The sequence below is a fragment of the Protopterus annectens genome, chromosome 9.part0 (assembly GCF_019279795.1).
Source record: "Protopterus annectens isolate FY-2018-M chromosome 9.part0, PAN1.0, whole genome shotgun sequence".
NCBI lineage: Eukaryota > Metazoa > Chordata > Ceratodontiformes > Protopteridae > Protopterus > Protopterus annectens.
Genome location: NC_056743.1, coordinates 1,483,489,514 through 1,483,502,392, shown reverse-complemented (window position 1 = coordinate 1,483,502,392; position 12,879 = coordinate 1,483,489,514). Strand labels below are relative to the sequence as shown.

The window sequence follows — 12,879 nt, the reverse complement described above, 5'->3', positions numbered from 1 at the left end:
GACAAAAAATATATTGTTCATGGGTTTAGCTTTCAAGAAACACCACTAGATGGTGCTAGATACAACAAGAACAGTACCTAATATACAGGTCTTATTGTATTGACATCAGTCTATTTTGATTAATTGTTTATTTAATGTTTTCAACACATATATTTCAACATAATATACACTTTTTTAACAAAATTAAAGGATTGTACAGTCCTTTATGGATTTTATATTTAATTTACTGTCTATGTTATATGGTTACTGTTTTTTCAGGTGTAATGTATTCAAACACAAGTTCTTTTAAGAAATAATTAAGATGGTGGAAACTGATTGGTTTATTTGAACATGTGTTTGTGAGGGGAAGTATAAAATAGATGTGTTTTTATGAAGATTTTTAAAGCTGATAAAGTTGAAGACAAAAACGTGTAGTTGATTTACTGTGACAATTGCTGGCGAAATATTAAACTGGTTACTTTTCTCTTGGACCTGGATTTATTTGTGTTCGGTGGCTGTGGTGCCTGTTTTGTTTATTAGTCTATTTTTTACCACTTGCTGTTTTTCGATTTACCTAAATGAAAATTACTGTGTTACTTATAACTAGGTTACTGCCAATGCCTATGTCAATGGGTCTGCTTTCTTTTGTATGGTATGTTTAGTTGTGTTGTCTCTCTGAACTGGGTTGTGACTGAAAACAGTTCTTGAATCAGTTTCTCTATCCAGTTAACAAATAAATATAAATAAATTAAAGTAAAAAGCCCAAGGGCCACATGTAGCCACATCTAATGCTACATATTTTCAGAGTTAAGAAACTGCAGTAACTTTTCGTCTCTGCCAGAATTGAATTCGGAGTCCTGTGTAGCTCTTTGAGAGGAATCGCAGTCTAAATCATGAGAATATGTAATATGTGCAAATTGCGTTGTGTTAGATGCCCTATAATAGTGACCAAAACAGTCATATATATATATATATATATATATATATATATATATATATATATATATATATATATATATATATTATATAAAAAAAGACTCCAATCTAGCAAGCACTTTGGCCAGAAGACCTTTTAAGGAGTCCAAGAGAGAGAGACAGAAATGCACAACTTTTATTATTAAAAAATAAAAGGTCTCATTAGATCCAATAGAAATATTGAAATTAATTATGTATGCAAGTAATTTTAAAATGCTCTTGACGAGAAACTTAATATCTTCTTAAAATCATTCCTAAGGGAGCCAAAGTATGACTTTTAGAAATGAGGGTTGTTCTTTCTTTTCCATAATACATTGCATGTCCATACTATCTCTTATTTCTGAATGAACCTTGATATAGCACAAATTCTCAGTAGAGCAATTGTAGAACTATTGTATGTCATAAGATATTTCACAGGACTTTGAAGATTTTTATTAGCAGTCATCTCTCTAAATGTTCTTGCAGTCTGATTTTTAAATTTCCTTTTTGTCTCTCCAGTGTATACAAGATTGAAGGAGCATCCGAAAGCATAAACAATCCTTCACTGTTTCATTTTAAGGAAGCTTTTATTTCAAAACCAAAACATTATTACAGTGACCAGTTTTGGTTTATTACACAAGACATTTTGCTCCTGTTTGATCCCAGCATTCTGTCATTTTGAGAATCCTTCCTTGTAGGACACAAGGCTAAACCTATTGCACTGAACTTTATTTACTAATTGTACGTAACTGTGTTTATAGTTAAGATGCCTTGTAAAGTCTGTTACCTTTCTGTATTGTTAAACAACATTTTAGCCCGAGATTGTTGCCTTTTCCAAGTCTGGCAGAAAACTAAATACTCATTTTTGCTTGAAGAAAGTGTCTATTTGAGGGCGTCTAAGCCTATGGAAATTTGTTCATTCCTAGACATAGGTCATTTAGATAGGCATCTGTTGTTGGTGTATTTTATTTTTCAACAGCTGGTATGGGCAGCTTGGTGTAAGTGCATTTCCTTTCTGTAAGGTGAATCTGAAACTTTGAAGTAATTAAATGACTTTTATGTTTGAAGCTTCACCCTGTGTAAGTTCAGGGATATGAGACTTTAAAAAATGATTATTGCCTTAATCTGTGTTGCACTTGTGCTTGGTTTTCCCACTTGTGCTTGGTTTGCCCAGGTTAGATGTTATTCCCCAGTTCCAGGCATGACATTTGACCCTAAGATTGTTACCTTTTCCCAAGACTGGCATTCAGCAAAATGTTGCACCTTTGCTTGAAGACGTTCTCTTAAGTTAATAAATTATTTATGGCGAGATACTGCCATTCCACAATTTGAGAGGGGTAATGGTAGAGATAACCTCCACAGCACTGATTTTGAATGTGGCATTAATGCTGAAGTGCTCTGCGAACTGTTGGCTATTGTGAGAATTAATTTTTTTTAAAGTTTAATGTCAAGTTCTTTCAACAGGTTTGTGATTCATGATTGAAGCTGTGATAGCCCCTAGATTCACAAATGTAGTATCAATCATGAGAGTAAAACGTTGTCTGTCATTCTGATTTTTGGAAGTACCGGGAAAAGCCGAAAGACCAACAACAGTAGGGTCTGTGTAATGTGGTTTATTTTTCATCTAGCATGAGAAAAATCCAGGATCCTTTCCTTTCTGTCCCATTTGGGTAATTCTGCATTCCTTTTCAAATTTTACTGTTCAGTGGTGTCAAGATTCAAGTCCGCCTTCTTGGATATAGATCTTGATGCTGAAAAGAGCACAGCTCCTTTTAAATCTAAGGTCTTTAGAAAATCCACTTTTAGTAATGCATACATATACGGTAGAAGCTGACATCCTAAATTTGTAAGAGAGAATCCGGTGAAGGATCGAGAATATATATTTATTACTCATCACTGAGAATGAAGTCTCTTGTTATGAGTTGAGTGTGCTGAAGGGCATGAAAGTAAACTGACCGTATTTTTCTGGAGTAGTGGCAGGCAGAGAAATGCACAGCTTGCACCAGTAATGGTTTCTGCTGATGAGAGAACTGTTCCCCAAAATGTAGCCAATTTTGAATTTGCCTTTTCTTTAGAGTAGACTCTGACTAGTGTACACATGGAAAATATCATTAATAACTGGAAAAGTTATAACATAATAATGAATTAGTCAGCAAAAAATGTTTTTGCAGATTTTTACCACAGCTATAATCGGCTCATTCGTTTACCTTCACTGGGGCAAGAGTCAGCTGGGAGGAGGGGTTGTTTAGAAAGCCATCCGGGATAGTTCTCATTTTTATCTTCTCTCCAGCCCTAACTGCACACACTTGCTTAGGTGCCAAGGAGATGCATGCAATGAGCTGTCTGCGGAGGATGTCCCCTCACTTCCACAAGGGGCAGCTCCACCCCTTCTGAGCAAGAGTGGTGGTCTCACTGGTCTCCACCAGGGAGACCATACTGCTTAGAGTGCTGCTAAGTCCATGTGAACCCCTTCCACCCCTCAGGAAAGGCAAGTGGGACACACCTTTTCACACCTTTACCTCTCCTTGCCTGGCTGCTCCAGATCAAGAGTGCTAATCAATCCCCAGTCACCTAGGGCATACCTCTCAACTGTACAGATTTTCGCAGAATGCCCAGTGTTTTGGCTCATATTTTTGGTCTGTTCCTCATAAAATTTGTGTTTTTCTGGCAAATAACTGGGATAATCTGAGGATTGACATCACTAAATGATATACGTTTGAGTTTCAGACTTCAAATCCTTCAAAAAATGTGTTGAAACAAACCCTGTTAATCTAGCAACTTCTAAACTTAAGAGCAAGATTTAAAATATGCCCCTATTTTTGGACCTTTGTCCCTCATCCCCCCCCCCCCAATTTTTGGACCTTTGTCTCCCCCCCCCCCCCCCAATTTTGTCGTGCTTTGTCCTGATGTCTTGCACTAACAGGTTGAGCGGTATGACCTAGGGCACAGAAAGGACTCTATTCCTGTGTTGCCACAGAGCCAGGCTTTTTTTGTGGGTTTTGTAAATACTGCAAATACATGCTGAACAGTCTTTATGCAGTACTTGAGCATTACAACAGAACTGTATGCACCACCAAAAATGTGTAACTCATGTTGTTTACCATTATGTGATCTGATGCTTTTTATATTGACAAAATTGCTTAAACGCTCACATAGGAGTAAGTCTAAACAGAAGATTAATACTTGTATTTAAACATTCCAAGGTTTCTCAGTCCTAAGAATTTTTCTTTCTTTGTTGTGGTCTTTGTGGATGGAGATGGAGAACAGTTGGGGGGGATTTTGAGACTCTCCTTGATAACAAGGAACTGTGTTGGCAATTTAGGAATAATGCTGATTTCCTGGACTGAATAATATTATAAACATTAAAACATTAAATGTGTTTTAAAGAAGAAAGCAATTAGTTATATATATATATATATATATATATATATATATATATATATATTTTTTTTTTTTTTGCTTTAAATCATGTTTCGTTTTGTGCTCTTTACAGATGAAATCTAAATGTAAAAAAGTGGTAAAACTACTCAGGGTTCATGATTTCTGTTGCTTGTGTGTGTTGTAATAAGTTTCATCTAGGGGATTATACTTTCTGACAGAGGATTAAAAGAAATATGATAAGATTTTTCGACTATTAAAAGTGACTGTTATAAAAATAATTTTCTCAGATTTAGTGTACAAATTGTCAAATGAGTTAAGTGTAATATGTGTATTTCTAGTTATTTTTTAAAGATGGGGACTGAAACTTGTGACCTTTCTGAGACCTTGCAGGAAAAGGTTTGTCCCCAGGATAGAGCTTAATCAGTGGTGGTACAGCAGATGGTACCCATTGAGGAGGCATTTTTTTTCTCCCAGATGCAGGGTGTGGAACATTTTTGATGCTAGCTGACCATTACATGCATGATAATCTACCTTATTTTCCCATTTCTAAAACTAGGATAAAAAAATTAAAAAAAAATGTCCTTAGAAGTAGCCTAACAGTTGTTAGTGAAGTGTGTGCATGTAATGCTCGGTGATAACCCAGGTTTGATTAAACTTTAGTGTTCAAATATTTTGACTGGGTGGAATTCTTCACAACTTTCAAAAACAAGAGTATTGCTGATTAGCCTTCATCAGAAGATCTGCATCTAACAAAACTGGTTAAACAGTTACACATTTCTATATTGTATACAATTGTAATGGGTATGCTATGCACGTATGTACATTCACCACATATTTTGTTTTCCATTTTTGCAGTCTTTAAACTGCAGTGTGTAATGTACTCTTTCTGTTTACCTAGGATTCTGGGTTGCGATTTCATTATGTGGCTGCTGGTGAAAAGGGTAAACCATTGTTGTTGCTGTTACATGGATTTCCCGAGATATGGTAATTTATATTTCTTTTTGCTGTTTTGGAAATGTATTGTCATATTTGAAGTACTTGTGCTAAAATTTGTCAGCACTTTGTCATTTCTTCTTCTAGCCGAAATTTTGTCTGCTGTACTGGCATTCAGTTAATAGTCACAATAACAGTATGCTTTATATCCTTACTTTATATTCTAAACCATGTCAGACTGTCTGCACTGAGCCACTTGCCCAGTTTCTGTTACTGAACTATAATTTTCCTTTCAAATTGAAGGCGTTGCCTCCTTCTGACAGTCCTGATTGAATTAATATCAATGATATTTCACTTGTAGATGCACCTAATTTTTGAAAGATTATTCATATTACTGCAGTTCATAGTTGAGTATTCGGGAAGTGATAGAGTTAATAAACCTGGCTTGTGAGTAAAGGGCTGCTACCTCACTTTTCCTCAAGATGTCAAAAAAAAAAAAAAAACATCCAGAGCCACTGAGAAGCTGCAAAGAATCTTTACTGGGCGTTCTGATACCTTGGCTCATTGCCTTCAAAGGAATAATTTACAACACGCCATGCAGTCATTTTTAAACATTGATTAATATACAAAAATACATAATAAAACATCCTTAAACTGCTAACATTTGCAAAGATGCTAACAACCAATATTATAAATCCAATACAAATGGCAACATCATAAATGCAAATATACGACATTCAAAAATCCAAATTAATATGTAAATTCAGCCCTTTGTGTGTTAATGTCCTGTAATTCAAAATAAATCTACTTTCCAATTCCAACAATTTTAATGCAAAATTGCCTCCAAATGCAGCTTAGCCAACACACACAAAAAAACAAACTTATCAAGCCCCCCATGTGCCCTATGAAAATGATCAGCAACTGACCTCTCCGACGTTTATTTCTAATATCCCCCAGGTGTTCCAGGATTCGCACTTTGATTTGACCTATCTATATACCACTTAATGGGAACACAACTACATCCAATGATATAAACTACACCACAGGAACAATGATCCACGGCACAATACTTCCTATCGTTATAGAACCTGAGATGTTCCTAACCCAAACACAAACCTTACATCTGCTGCATTTAAACATGCCTGCCTTAATACCCCCTCCATGAACACATTTGGAGTTCAAAATTTCCTTAAGATTATTATAGCTTCCATAAGAAAAAGTCACTTTTTTTGGAGAACAGTTCACCCACTGTTTCATCAAAGCTGACCAAAGGTCATAAATTATCTACCAGTTGCTTCACATAGACAGAAAAAGGGGAACATTTTGTAACAAAAAATATTTTATCTTTTAGCACATCTCCACTTGATGTTCTAGTACTGTCCAGAATTGATACTAATAATTTTTCCTCTACCATGTTTTACTCTTTGGCCTTTTTCTAACACAGCTGGAGAGTAACCCCTTTGTGCCAGTTTCAGTCACTTGCTTAATATCAACTAAATGCTTCTCTGAAGTGTGTTCAAAAATTTGCTTGAACTCTCCATATGGCAAAGAGTCCAGCAAATGGGGTGATGAAATGAGCACTATTAGCATGTAGAAAATTATTGATGGCAGCCATTTTCCTGAAAGGTTAAAACTGTACTGTACTATTATAGTCTATATACAATTCTGTATCCAAGAATTGTATCGTTTGCCTATTAGTAGTGAAAGTAAATTCTAACCCAAAAATGGTTATTATTCAACTGTTGTATAAACTCTGCAAAATCTTTTACATCACCTTTGCAGATGAAAATAAGGTCATCTATGTAACATTGACACCTCAGAACAGATTTTGAAAAAAATTCCATTGCTTACACGCACACATTTTTAAAATGGGACACGAAAATACTGGTATATGAAGGGGCAAAATTTGCCCCCATTGCCTTTACTTGACATTGACCTTATTTTCATCTGCAAAGGTGATATTAAAGACTTTGCAAACTGTATGCAACAGTTAAATAATAACCAGTTTGGGTTAGAATTTACTGTCACTGTTAATAGGCGAACAATACACTCTATATGCAAGTCTATATCCACGAATTGTAATAGTAAAGTACAGTTTTAACCTTTCAGGAAAATGACATCAACAATTTTCTACATGCTGGTAGTGCTCATCCCCCACCATTTGCTGGATTCTTTGCCATATGGAGAGTTCAAGTGCATTTTTGAACACACTTCCGAGAAGCATTTATTTAGTTGATGGGGAGTTTAAGCAAGTAACAAACTATCGCAAAGGGATTACTCTCTAGCTGTGTTTACAAAAGGCCAAAAAAAAAAAAAGAGTAAAACATGATGGAGGAAAATTTATTAGTATTAATTTTGATAGGACTGAGACATTGAGTGGAGAAGATGTCCTAAATGCTAAAATATTAATTTCCCCCTTTTTCTCCCCGTGTGAAGCAACTGGTAGATAATTTATGGTCTGTGGTCAGCTTTGATGAAATAATGGGGCGAACTGTTCCCCAAAAAAGTGAATTTTTCTTATGGAAGATAAAATAATCTTAAGGAAATGTTTAACTCTAAATGTGTTCATGGAGGTGGTATTAAGGCAGGCATGTTTAAATGCGGCAGACGTAAGGTTTGTGTTGGGGTTAGGAATATCTCAAGTTCTATAATGGCAGGAAGTATTGTGCCTTGGATCATTTCAGCTGTATATGTGGTGTAGGTTTATATCATTGGATGTAGTTGTGTTCCCATTAAGTGGTATATAGGTCAAACACCTGGGGGATATTAGAAATAAATGTCTGGAGAGGCCAGTTAGGGTACTTTTTTTTTTTGTGTGTATATGTTGGCTAAGCTGCATTTGGTGGGTGAAGGCAATTTTGCATTAAAATGTTTGGAATTGGAGATATTTATTTTGAATTGCAGGACATTTAACACACAAAGGATTGAATTTAGATATGGTATTTGAATTTTTGAATTTCATATATTAATTTGTATTTATGATATTGCCATTGGTGTTGGATTTATAATGGTTGTTTGCATATTTGCAAATGTGTTAGTACTTTAAGGATGTTTTATTATGTAATTATTTAATTTATATTAATTAATCAATGTTTAAAAATGGCTGCATAGCATGTTGTAAATTATTCCTTTGAAGGCACTGAGCTGAGGACCAGAACACCATTAAAAAACTCTTTGCAGCTTCTCAGTGGCTCTGGGTGTTGTGCTTTTTTGGTTTCATATGTTTTTCTTCTGTATTTTCCTTAACATGTATCAGTCTTGGCATTGAATTATATTTCATAGCAATAGTCTATTTGGTGCTTTTTTTTTGCATTCCAGGAAAAACAAATTTTGTTAGACTTTTCTAATAAATGTAGTATTTGTAGAAATCTTCATAACAGGAAAAAATAGAACACTCCGACCATGTAACTAATAACTCCAAATAAATGGTCTGGGCACACTGGAACAGGCTATAAATAATTTAATTTAATTGATAAATTCAAATACAAGCGCTTTCACCCTTCTAAATGCTGGACTTTTTCAAGTAGAATGAAACCGACCATTACAACTATTGCAACTATAAGTACTTCCATTTAAAAAAAGGCACCAAAACTCCTTAGAGGCACACCTTCTTTCTTAACAAAACTTCCTTTAGTTAAAAACATTTAATAAAAATCAAAAATGTTTGTAATATAATTGGTTATACTAAATACACACATGAAAAAGCATACTTTATTTTGTTATCCACTAATAAAAAGTGTAGAACCATCAATAAAAGTTCATATAGTTATACCAAAGAAAATGTATATATACATTTAAAATTTATTGTTGTGTACTCTACTCTTACACACCTAGTTTTTTGCCTTTTTAAATAAATATGGTTTAATTGATATGTGGTCATTAAGTCCTGGGGGGTTAGTTGCATTCAGTTTGATTTGCCAATATGTTTCTCTACAACACAACCAGTTCTCCCAATCACCCCCCTAGGGTCAACCAGTACTTGTTCTAAAATTCCAAACATAAACCCTCTGTGTTTAGTTTCAGTGTGTAGGTGTTTATACAATGCGTTATTCATATTTTTTTCTCTTTATATTGTAGGTGTGCTCATATATTCTTTTATTTAGAGTCCTTTCAGATTTTCCTACATAAAAACAAGGAGTCCCTGCATTTTGCTAAATAAACTATACCCCTAGTGTGACATTTGCCCTTTCTGAAGATGACCTGACTTTTCAAAGTGTTCTCCAACACTACTTGCTCCTTATCTATAATATACCTAGAATATACACACCTACCACATTTTTTAGTCCCAGTAACCATCTGTTTTTCCACAACTTTGTTGTTCCTCTCAAATAATTTCTTTACGTTTATCCCTGTTTTATATACATATCTGGGTTCATTACATATCCTATCTACAATCTCCTGATTGTATCTTAACAGTTTCCAGTTTAACTCTATTTTTTTTAAATTCACTAGAAAAATTACTATACTGAATTACCAAGGCCCTCCCAAAATGATTTTCTACTACCTTATTAGTGGTGGATTTACCTAATTTATACTGGGTGTTACCCAATAGGAGTAAAAATTTAGTCCCCCCAAACCCTAATAATTTCATTTTGCTGTTTCCACTATTAAGTTATTGGGATATCCTCTACCCCTAAAAAATTGTGAAATTAAATCAATTTCAGAGAGGAGGTCATTCTTTTCTGAGGTCATTCTGGCTGCCCTGACCATGTGACCCTTGACTATACTCTTCTGCTTCCAGAGGTATGCACTCGTGAATGAAAGGCAAGAGTTACTAAATGTATCCTTACGATGTATTTTGGATTTTAGTTTACCTTCATATTTTTCAATTTCAACATCCAAGTAGTCTATTTTATTTGAACCTACTCTGTGTGAACTTAAAAAAATTGGTAGTGGAGTTTAAATTTTACTATAAAAGGACCTATGTGTTCCTCAGGCCCTTCCCAAATGATAAAAATATCATCCAGAAAACGTCTGTATAATTTGATGTACTTACTATACACAGCTCCAAAAATGTATCTAGTTGCCCACTTGAGGAGGACCAAATTGGCATATATGGGAGTACAAGCTGCTCCCATAGCAACACCTCTGATCTGCTTAAAGGTTTCCCCCTCAAAGTAGATAAAATTGTTCTCCAGTACTACCCTCATTAGTTCCACTGTTACATTTTACATTTAGGATGAAGGTAGATGTATCTCCCTTAAGTCCAGAAACATATCGAGGCCTTCTTCCACTGGAATACAGGAAAAAAGGTCCACCACATTGATGGTCAAAAAACATGTTTCGCTTTCATATGTCGCAGGTGTTAAATTGCTCAAAAATCCCCTGAATCTACTAATGTTCATAATCCTGTAGCAAATACTTTAAAGAGTAATCTAAAAAAGTAGCTATAGGATATGAACTTTTTATTGATGGTTATCCACTTTTTATTAGTGGATAACAAGATAAAGTATGTTTTCTCATGTGTGTATTTATTATAACCAATTATATTACAAACACTTTTGATTTTTATTTAATGTTTTTAATTAAAGGAAGTTTTGTTAAGAAAGAATGTGTACCTCTTTAAGGAGTTTTGGCACCTTTTTTAAAATGGAAGTATTTATAGTTGTAATAGTTGCAATGGTCTGTTTCATTCTACTTGGAAAAGCCCAGCATTTAGCAGGGTGAAAGTGCTTGTATTTGAGTTTGTTTTATCAATGAAATTAAATTATTTATAGCCTGTTCCAGTGTGCCCAGACCATTTATTTTTGTAGAAATTTTGTAAGATTGTGTGTTATACATGATTTGATGACCTTTATCCATTTCACTCGCCTACTTTTGTAATATTTTCCACTGATAAATCTCAACAGTTCATAAAATCACTTACTATTGAGTCTTTACTGTCTTCTGATTATTTTTTTCTTTGTGAAAAGCCCTGCTGTTTTACCTAGTTCACTTAGGCTTTCAGCACCACTAGTGTGGTTTCTGTATTTGTGTATTAGCTTTCAGCTGATTTATCAGGAAGGACATAAGTGATTTTGGTTTGTGGGGGCAAGATTTTGAGCCTCTTGGTTATGATGAGAGGTCTTTTCTCTCTAACCCCAGTCTCTTCATAAGGGTGATGGGTAAAATGTGTTTTTAAGCCTTTGCCACTCTGAGTTTGCTTCTTTATAATCCAGTCCAAAGAAACATCTTGATTTTAATTAACCACTGGGACAGCTTCCATGGCTCTAATAAACTATATTCCATTTATGCTCATAGCTTAGAGGAAGTATTTAATAGCCGAATATATTAAGATAATGGGACATTTTGTCACATTTGTGGCACTTTCATCTTCCACAAGCACTCTGTCTGGAGAAATAGTTTTAATAAGTAGATATTAGTTTTCTTGTGTGCCAGTTTGTTTGTGAGCAGCATTCCAATATTCCTCAGGCCTGAGATACTGACATAAGCATGAGAAGTGGGATCTTTGTGTAGGATGAAGTTACAGTGGGTCACTTTGAGTGGGAAAATGGACTGATATATTGCAGTGGTATGTCACATGGCATGGTTGTGTGTATTTTCGGGTCTTCTTTGTTTCGTTGAATCTCATTTCACTGAATTTCATTTCACCCCGACCAAATAGCTGAAAACACAAATTATTGTAAACTTATTTCACTGAATCTCATTTCACTGAATTGCAGTTACTGTGTGTCTGTGTGTGTGTCTGTGTGTGTGTCTGTGTGTGTGTCTGTGTGTGTGTCTGTGTGTGTGTGTGTGTGTGTCTGTGTGTGTGTCTGTGTGTGTCTGTGTGTGTCTGTGTCTGTGTCTGTGTGTGTCTGTGTCTGTGTGTGTCTGTGTGTGTCTGTGTGTGTCTGTGTCTGTCTGTGTCTGTCTGTGTCTGTGTGTGTCTGTGTGTGTCTGTGTGTGTCTGTGTGTGTCTGTGTGTCTGTGTGTGTCTGTGTGTGTCTGTGTGTGTCTGTGTGTGTCTGTGTGTGTCTGTCTGTGTGTGTCTGTCTGTGTGTGTCTGTCTGTGTGTGTCTGTCTGTGTGTCTGTCTGTGTGTCTGTCTGTGTGTGTGTCTGTGTGTGTCTCTGTGTGTGTCTCTGTGTGTGTGTGTCTGTGTGTCTGTGTGTGTCTGTGTGTGTGTCTGTGTGTGTCTGTGTGTGTCTGTGTGTGTCTGTGTGTGTCTGTGTATATATATATATATATATATATATATATATATATATATGTTCATAGGTGTGTACTGGCCCTGGAGCCTTTACAAGCCTAGCCCATAGGATTACCCTGGCATCGTGCCACCCGACCTTAGTTATGGCACTGTTTAGAGTACTGTAAGGCAAGTAAAAGGTATATGCCCTTTTCCCCATTGTAGTGTGATCCTGGAAGTTAGTACATGTAGTTGGGGGGGTGGGCGCAGTCCCCTACCTTGTTTGTGTTATATTGTATTTTACCAAAAACTTCAAACAATACATTTTAAACAATAGACATGCATAGTTACAACACCAATGACCAACTCTCTCCAGAAGACCATATGTACTCTAACTGGGAGGGCTATGCCCCCCACACCCCCCTAATGGGGAAAGCTGTGCCCCTCACCCCCCTAACTATATATACTAACTCCAGGATGGCACTACAGTGGGGAAAAGGGCATATACCTTTTACTTGCCTT

The 12,879-nt window shown here is 35.6% G+C and overlaps 1 protein-coding gene across 1 annotated transcript in view; it reads left to right on the top strand.

Annotated features, from left to right (window-relative positions):
- The window catches only part of EPHX3 (epoxide hydrolase 3), a gene marked incomplete in the record, with an annotated part of 594,865 nt that overhangs the window by 198,142 nt on the left and 383,844 nt on the right, over positions 1 to 12,879 (top strand). The window contains 1 exon segment of the mRNA XM_044084425.1: positions 5,213 to 5,298. Within this exon segment, the coding sequence (XP_043940360.1) occupies positions 5,213 to 5,298 (86 nt within the window).